General features: G+C 35.8%; 1 protein-coding gene across 1 annotated transcript; it reads right to left on the reverse strand.

Moving 5' to 3' along the window:
* Positions 1 to 314: 314 nt before the first annotated feature.
* LOC140961795 (small ribosomal subunit protein bS1c) lies at positions 315 to 7,107 on the reverse strand. The gene is made up of 7 exons (XM_073420495.1): positions 6,710 to 7,107; positions 2,491 to 2,766; positions 2,242 to 2,325; positions 1,460 to 1,741; positions 1,271 to 1,381; positions 662 to 748; positions 315 to 541 (listed from the first exon to the last, which is right to left on the reverse strand). The coding sequence occupies exons 1-7, from the start codon at positions 7,004 to 7,006 to the stop codon at positions 440 to 442; spliced, it is 1,239 nt and encodes a 412-aa protein (XP_073276596.1). The 5' UTR covers positions 7,007 to 7,107; the 3' UTR covers positions 315 to 439.
* Positions 7,108 to 9,509: the final 2,402 nt, after the last annotated feature.

Raw genomic sequence — 9,509 nt, forward strand, 5'->3', positions numbered from 1 at the left:
CAATCACTCGTATATATTTATTTGGGCCCAAAGTTCTAACAATGGCTGTCATTTAACCTGAAGACAGAACAATTGGCCTTGTTTTGGTTGTCTGCAGATTCAAAAGTCGACATGGAATGCAAACATTAATTGGTGTTGTTTTGGTTTTCTAAAAGTTTAAACTCGAAAAAGCAAAAGCATATATGAAATTGAACAAGAGATATTGAGAAACGTTCTGTCACGCTCCGAGCCCGGACCGACGCCTGCGTGATTGCACAACGAACCCCTGTAACAACTACTTCGTATTCGTATTCGCTTTACGAAAATGATTAAAGTTGCTATAAAAGTTCATTGTAAGTCATTATAAACTCATTTTAAATCTTTGATTTTTAAGATGCGGGACAAAGATATCACACGTTCTACGTTAAAATAGATATGCAACAAACAGTCAATTATTGATTCAATCTTCAGCAGGGGGGATATCACTTAAATCTAAACCTTCCGCTGGGAGATCAGAAGTCAGAGGGCCTAATATTCCTTCTGAGCTCAACGTTAATCCGCTCTGCAAGTAAAAAGTGCAGGCAGGCGTCGTTTCTTAGGCTTATTTAGCGAGGAAAAAAGAGCCTCGTAACGAATGCAGAAAAAAGTTGCTCAATTTAGCATATATGTAGTATAGAAATACCTCAGGTTGAAATCTCAGCATGTCCGCACGAGCCATGGCTTCTGCTTGAGCAATTCTTTGCCGGAATGTCTGAGCCATCTCTTCTGCCTGGCATACCAAATCAAAGAACTTTTCATACAAACGCCATAAGGAGTTGCAATCCCATATAGCAATGTAACGTGACTAAAGACGTATCAAAAAGATGCAGTTTCTGTAAATCGCAGATGGAAAAGAAGCAAGCTGGGTTGGGCTATCGCGAAAAATTACACAAGCAGAATGATTTCGTTTTCTGGAGATAAATCCAAACATGACCACGTTATATTCAAATTCTCTACAAAAGACATCCAACTTTTATGCATCCCAATACGATCTTTATTTTATTTAAAATTTTCATCACCCCCAAAAGAATTGTAAACCTATTCTAATTCAAAATTCTTTAGTCTTCGAGATAATAATATCACGCAAACTAATAAAAAAATTAGATTATCCAACACATTTTTATAATATGTGGCAAACCTTAGAAAAATATATCCTTCATAAAATAAAGAAAACACATTCTCCAATCCATTTTCTTGAAACATATTATGAGAAACAATTTCCAACAAGATAGCCAAATAAATCAAACATTACCTTCTCAAAGACCAGCTTGGGATTCCGTATCATGTCGCCTGGAGTAGGCTCTAATTTTTTGGTCGAAAGGCTCACTCGGCCTCTCTCGCGGTCATGACTCAGTATCATGACCTACAGCAAGTTTGAACACATTAGCATAAAATGCTTTGGAGGCATTAAACAGAAACAGAAAATTGCAAAGAAACGCACTTTCAAAGAGTCACCAGGCTGCAGAACTGTAGCGATATCTGAGACACGATCGTGGCTAATTTGGCTTACGTGCAAAAGGCCATTGATTCCACCAACGTCAATGAATGCACCATAAGGTTTCAAGCTTTGAACAGTTCCAATTACCACGGATCCGATTCCAAGTTGGGCCTGACTATCAGCCATTGCCTTGCGGTTACTGAGGACTAACCTGGACTGCTCCTCGTCGACCTCCACGAATTTAAGAGGAAGTTCTTTCCCAAGAAGATCCTCTGCAGATGATTTCTGGAAAAATTCATAAAGATGCATAGTAAATGTTTAGTTAACAATACAGTATGTATAAAGTACAAACCTGTTCATTTACCTCATCTAAAATTTTTGGGACAAGTGGTTACTAACGTAACACCAGAGCAAGCTTACAAAAGTTAGAATCCTCAAAAAATTGCCTCTATCATATTCATTAAGATGGTTATTTTTAAGCTTTGTTGCACAAACCCAGTGACTACAATTTCGATAATATTTCAGGGAATTTATTCCCCATTCTCTAGATTCCATGTGGGGGGAGAGCCGAAGATTTTTAAAACATGAAATGATGGTTGGTCCACCTCAGAAGAACTAGATATTTTGGGACAACTGGATGCATAACGCTTCATAAGCATGTTTTTGGAACATCTAATTATTCATCTCACTAAAACATTAAATTAAAATCTAAAGAACTATGAAAAAAATCTGTAATAGTTAAGCATGCATGAAGATTTATGAGCAAGCCAGAGTGAAGAACAAACTGTTGAGATTTGTGAAAAAGGAACAAAACCACTAATGCCCTCCGCCAATGCCACCATCATTCCACCTTTGTTTGCTCCAACAACCTGCATGTGATCACAAGGAAAATCTTAGTTGAATAACTTTTTTCGAACAAAGCACTTTAGATGAGGAACTCCCGTGGTGTTAAAATGGATGCAAACACATTATCATGATATGCCCGACGTCACTCAAACGGCATCGTTTGACGTTTATTCTTTGTGAAGACATACCTTACCCTTGATAACAACATCTTCAGCTTGCAGTTGTCGACACCGTTCCCAAGCAAGGTCACATTGAATCGACCGCAGGCTTAAGATCAAACTATCATCAGATGGATTTTCTCCAACAATTACAAATTCTTCACGTAAACCCGGAACAATGCCAGCCTCTGCCACGTGTTTAATACTATGAATGGATGCCTCTCTTAAAGGCAAGAAAGCTGATGATTTTGAAGTAATGTCAACTAATGCTCCATTTGCATCCGTATTGTAAACTATTCCTTTCACCTGAAACAAATAAAATGCAACCAAATTACAACATTATCAATTCATTTTCCTTCTATATTAAAAAACATATAGTTCTTTTGATAATGGGTGGCAGTGATTTAAGAGTCAACAAATTAAACATAAACAACCCCTCTTTCCAGAGAGTCTAGGGTTATGCATCCAACAAATCAAACTGTTACATGTTCATCCTAATTGAAGATGTGCGGCCTCTTTGAATGACCCTTTTTATCAATTTAGATAAAGCTAGACTCACCAAAGATTAAAATTTTCTTTAAGACCGCTAGCATAACAAATCTATATTCCAGATATTATTGTTGCCTCCAGCCCGGCCATTTTGCTCGCAGTCACATCTAACTTTGTATTCGGGTATAAATTGCTGATGACTCAACTCAACATAAGCAAACACAAACACAAACACATACACAAGAATAAAAAATGGCTTCTACGCAATCCGATTAGGAAGCAGTTAGAGATCTGAGTTTTACTAAATCTCAGACTTTAAACTAAATCATCCTTAGTTTTATTAAATCTCAGACTTAAACAAAATCATGTCATTCTTCACCCCTTTTTTCCACAAATTCCAAGTGAGATTCTCCAATCAGCTGTACAATATAAGAATAGTTGAGCTCAATCAGTAAGTACTCAATTAAATTTAGTGGATTAACATACACATTCAATTAAAGGTGGTGGATTTACATCTACTTTGCTGTACTGATACGGCTAAAGATAATGCTTGCAGAGGTGAGGAAAAGGAGGGCAAAAACTACCAAGAAAATTGGAAGACTTTGTAATTCAGTTGAAATAATAGATAATTAGTTGCATACAATAGTTACAAGTTAGTTACTTCAACTAGCTTTGTAGAATATAAAAGTAGGGAAAAGAGAGAAGAGGCAGGCAGTTGTATCTAAACATTTTTCTGAATTTAATTCTAATTACATTCTCATTTTCTTTTTTTGGATTCTTCTATCCCTTCCTCTTTAACTCTCTAGGAGATTAGCTTTCTCGAATTAGCTATGCATCATTTGGTGCTCTCATTGAAGTCTCGGAGAGTCGATAATGGCGGCAGAAATGGAAGTAGATATATTGGAGGAAATTCTTGCGAAAGTCACAGTCCTACAGGAGAATCAAGCTGTGTTAATCGAGAAACAAAACACTAGTATTGCATTCTTCTCCAATTCGGCGAAAGATTTTACAATTGGTCTGCAAATGTTTGACGAAAAAATGGAACAATACAGAAACCAATATCAACATCTCGCCGCAGCAACTCACCACAAACCAAAATGGAAGGAAGTAGGAAACCCATGACAGCGAAAAAAAGAGTTGCTAGGGACCCAAATAAATTGGGCTTTGAAAAATTAGCAGGAAAGAAGAATATTGGGCGGAGGAAGTTAACTTCGTGCGTGCATGGAAGAACCATGCCAGACAAGTGAATTCAATGGTGTTCAAAGCAACAGACTCGAGGGGACAATAAAAAATATACGACTCATTTTAAATTTAATTAAATAAAAGGGATTTTGACTTTTTTAAATCGAAAAAAGGGAGTTGACTGCTGTTAGTTAGGTGAGTTAATTTATTAGGTCATTAATTAGTTAGTTAGATTTTACTTTTTTTAAAAATATTTTTTTAATTGATATATCTCTCTCCGATTTGAGTTTTCATTTATTCCCGTTATTTCTGTGTTCTTCACGACAAAATAATCAAAAATCATTTGAAAATCTGAAGATTTGTAGACAAGTTAGTATATACTCGAATGCTCTGTATTGCTATATTTGTTTCAGTTTAGTTCTGAATTTTTTTTTTTTGAATTTTTGTGAGTGGAGTTAGTGTGAGTATTTACAGTCGAGGAACATGTTTATTATTGTGTAGGTCGAGAAGGTGGATGGAGTGTGAGTCGAGTATGATCGTATGTGCTAGGTCTGGATAGTGGAGTGTGATTTTATTAATATGTAATGTGTTTGAGTTGAATTTTTAATTTTGGGTCGAGGGGGTGGTGAGTGGGTGGAGTGGACAAGATTGTGCTTTAAATTTTAAGTTTGGATCAAGTGGATGGTAAATTGTTGGGTCGAGTGGGTCGAGTGGTGGTATTTGGGGTTTGATTTAGGGTTTTGTTTAGGGTTTAGGGTTTGGGTCGAGTTTGGGACGAGTTTGGGTCGAGTGGTAGAGAGATTTTGAATTTTGATCATTTCATAATACATAAGTCATTCTATACATGATTAGAACGTAAATATATAAAAAAAATTTAATTGTGTAAACATTTTAGTATGAGTTATGTATTATAATTTAAGTGTGTTGGTTAAAAAAATCATAACAATATTAGACGAATGTATCTTTTATCGGGTTGAATTTATGCTCGACTAAAATTCTTAACAAATTTTTTAATTCCAATAAAATATTTAACAAATTTCATAATAATAGAACCTAAAAAACTCATAACATGTAAGACTCGACTCAAATTAAACTACTCTACCAAAAAATTGAGTATATTGTGTGGCGAGACTCAACCCAATTTTGGGTAGAGTGGGTCGCGCCACACAAATATTGGGTTGAGTGGGTCGCGCCACACACATTTTGGGTTGAGTGGGTTGCGCCACACAATATATGTGTGGCGCGACCCACTCAACCCTAATTGGGTAGAGTGGGTCGAGCCAAAGAGCTACAATTTGTGTGACTAGAAACAATAATCCTAATACAATTCAAATCACAACTTGCTTTCATTTTTTATGGTGTTATATAATTGATCAATTGATGAATCATTCTCTAAATATATTTTTTGTATGAGATCGTTATTAGATCGAATGTAGTAATAAAATATCACATAAATTAACTAAAAATCAATATAAAATATCATCTAAATGTTTTAATCCAACTATCATATAAATGTTTTAATCCAACGACCATAATTTATCCCAAATACAACAACAACAATAATGCCTAAAATTTCTCGTTGGATTTCTTGCAGATGAATATTTTCTAGACTCATCGTTAATTCTTAGCAAAAAACCAGAACAATGATGCAAGATGNTTTTTTCCTCATTTCCCCCAGACTCGAGTGGGGTGAGTTTGTAACTATTCATCATAGAATTAATCAAAAGACAGAGAGGAATAAAGGCATTAAATCCATGTAGGTTGGTTGTGTCATCTGTACATGAGCACCAACATGGTAGGAGAGCAAAATGGGAAGATTTCGTAATTCAGTTGAAAGATAGATAGTTAGTTGTATAAAATAGTAACTAGTTAGTTCAACTAGCATTGTAGAATATTAAAGTGGGGAAAAGGGGAGAAAAGAGGCAAACAGTTGTATTTGAACATTTTTCTGAGTCTGAATTATAAACCCATTCTCATTCTTTTCTTGGATTCTGCAATTCCTTCCTCTTTAACTCTCTAGGAGATTAGCTATGCATCATGTACATGTTAAAAGAAAGTCTGTTCCATTTAACACACAAAGCCTTATTCAACCACAAGCATCGATCATAGAACAGTTTCATCCGCTTGTCTATTGTTTGCCATGGTTTAATCTTTGTTTCATGGCAAGTAATTGTCCTTGAATACCAAAAGCACATCCAACAAACATAAAATGCATATAAATAACCAATAACAATCCACAGCACGAAGCCCCACAAGAATAAAAGATTGTAGCCAACCCCATCATGCCATTAACAGCATTTCACTCAGAACCCGTCCACACTCCACAAACAGAAGAAAGCATATACACATTGCTAACAAATATTCCCAACAACCACAGATATTTCACGGGAACATTAGACATGAGAAAACCCAAATTTACAATAATTAGATGCAAACAAAGACGGAAAATTGCAATCAAATTTCACATACAATGTCTCATTGCGGCCCATATCCCACTGAACAAAACAAAAGAATACATCCCAACTCCACAAACCCACAAACGTTAACATGTAAAAAAAGGAAGAAAAGAAAGTCTCACCTTTGTCCCGACTTCGGAATTGAAGTCATACTTTTCCAGAGCAACATGAAAATCTTCAATGGTGAAAGCCACACCTTCCATGGGGCTTGTCCTGCATCTCTCATATGCATCTTCAAACATTTCCTTGAGCTTCATCCTCTCCCTTGTCTGCGCATTGGATACAGCCACGGCAGCTGCCGATATCACGCTTCCCTTTCTGTTCGGGCAATGGTTCTTGAAATTGGACAGTTTGCTGTTCCTGGTGGTCGCTAATGGTGGGCACTTCAGACCTGCAAATTGCTGTGACAAAGTTGCCATTTTTGCTCAAGATTTTCACACCTCGACACAGAAAAATTACGGAGGAGAGATTTTGCTGTGATTCCCGATTTTGGTGAAACGCTAGTGAGCTAGATAAGATGATGATGGAGAGATGAGAGGGACCCACGAAGAATTATCGGGCTTAGTTTGATGATCTTTACTGACGTTTGTAATTTGGGCTTAGAGCATGAAAATATGGGTTTTTCTTCATAGAATTTGAGGCCCACATAGAATTTGGTCTTTTCTTTTTAGATTTGATTTATCACGATTCTAAAATGTGTCAATTTAATAACCCTTTTAAATATTTAATTGATGCTCTTGGCACTTTGTAGATCGTAAAATTTTTAAATATTTATTAATATAAATTTTAAGCAAGTCGAAAATAGCAAAATTAAACACTAAGTGATAAAAAAAATTAATTTAAAAGATGAATAGTTAAGATCAAACTTTAATAACGTAGAAGATCGAAATTATAATACAAAAATTTTTATGAGACCGTCAGGTCAATTTTGTGAAACCGACCCAACTCGCATATGAAATTTTTCACTTTTATGTCAAATATTATTTTTATTATAAATATAAATCAATTCAATCTGTCTCATGAATATAGATCTTAGATACTGTCTTATACGATAATTACTCAAATTATAAATCGACAAACATATCACACAAATATAACAATTAATTTTATATACTTGTAATATCACTTCTCTTTATGAAAAACATATTTTCAATCATGATAATTAAACTTCGTATTGCTCCAACTTATATAAATGTGAGGCTCCTTTACTCTAACGACAATTAATGATCAAACAATAATGGTTTGATTTAAAGCTGCAGCGGAAATAGGTTTAAAATACTTTAAAATGGAGCTCAGGACCAAGAAAAATTTCGGCATGACTTCCCCGTAAGTAGGACATCCCGAAAAACTCAAGCAGCAGTTTATATCAAAATATACTCCAACTAGAGTCATAAAAACAAAAACCGAAGTCAACAACCTATAGCCGCACTGGCCAGGACTAAACAGAAATTAAAACTTACCACATACTCACCAGATCATAAGAATCATAGGGTCGACTCAGAACATCACAAAAACAACCAAATATCACTACAAATACACGGGGCATCTCCCCGGCAAATAAACTACAATACAAGACTGAAACAAACTCAAGACATACATATAGACTAACTGGGAAACTCCACTGACAGAACCAAGCAATCCAACCTCAATCTCGAGCTCCACTGGCGGAACCTCGGCCTGATGCTGCAAAACGACTCGGGAAATCTGCCATGGTGCCCAATAGCAACCACAGCAGCCCTCCCCAGTAAACAACTGAGGTTAGGATTCTGGTATGAAACAGTTCAACAATAACAACAATAATAATAAATCATGCATAATCATATAATAAAATATAGTATGCAATGCATGAAAGGCTCAATGAATAATCGAGATAACATGATCCAACAAACGGTACGATAACAACTGGAATAATGCTCGAGCAACAACACAGGGGAGCTACATCGTCATGCAGCTAAACCGCCCTGCCAAGTATGCGAGGTATGCCAAGCTGTGCTGAATAACACCCCTGACTCGGCCTCCATACAGCTGATACGGTATAACAAGATGGCACAACAGAACAACTAGATGACACAATCCCAGCGCTCATCTCAAAAGGCTGCACTAACCACGAGATTGTTCAATCATATCTACGGTCTCATGTGTATAGGCCTATCAGCCACACAATGATCCCGAGATAAACAACAGTGCCAGATAACAACGGATATCAACAATGGGCTGACAAGCACGATAGAGCTCAACATGAATGTCATAACTGTATGCCCGATGCTAAATGCCAATAATATGTCATAATAATAAACATAGATCACAACGAAGGCATTTAACAATTTACAACAGTCAACAAGTCATAAACACGATCCATGTAACACAGAATGACAATTAAACATAATTTATGTTTTACCGTCGTATGTTACCGAGCTGTAACATACCTATACCGATTGATAATGACAACAAGCTCAACTTTGATCTCCTCGGCCTAACAATAAGATGATATAACAAGTCGAGTAAATTTCCAATTCAATACAATATTTCCAAATTTCAGCTTGTACCTATACTAAGTTTTAAGGTCAAAACTTAACCAAAATATACTTATCATACATGGTTGGAATCCTAACTTAAAAACCCATATTTCATCAGAATATGTCAACAAGAAATTCAATCATCTTGACATGGATAAACATCCACAACCAGAATCTAAAAAAATGAATTCTGTTACAGTTTCAGATTCGGCACCTATGACCATAAAATTCATATCTAATTCAATTTTTATCCAAATCAATATCCGCCAATTGGAAATGAAATATAACTCAATTATATAACTTTTTTTAGAAGAAATCATTTCCATAATCCTAATAGATAAATCCCAGAATTATCAAAAAGACGCTACTCCATATGCACTTCGCGGCAGAATTCTGTAATTAAGCA

This window comes from Primulina huaijiensis, chromosome 16, assembly GCF_012295235.1.
Source record: "Primulina huaijiensis isolate GDHJ02 chromosome 16, ASM1229523v2, whole genome shotgun sequence".
Lineage (NCBI taxonomy): Eukaryota > Viridiplantae > Streptophyta > Magnoliopsida > Lamiales > Gesneriaceae > Primulina > Primulina huaijiensis.

What these genes read in the sequence shown, in the direction of transcription:
- LOC140961795 (XM_073420495.1), bottom strand. Translation starts at nt 7,006, where the DNA reads ATGGCAACTTTGTCACAGCAATTTGCAGGTCTGAAGTGCCCACCATTA. An exon ending in ATTCCGAAGTCGGGACAAAG is followed by an intron (nt 2,767 to 6,709) that starts GTGAGACTTTCT and finishes TATTTGTTTCAG; the next exon opens with GTGAAAGGAATAGTTTACAA. An exon ending in ATGTTGTTATCAAGGGTAAG is followed by an intron (nt 2,326 to 2,490) that starts GTATGTCTTCAC and finishes GATCACATGCAG; the next exon opens with GTTGTTGGAGCAAACAAAGG.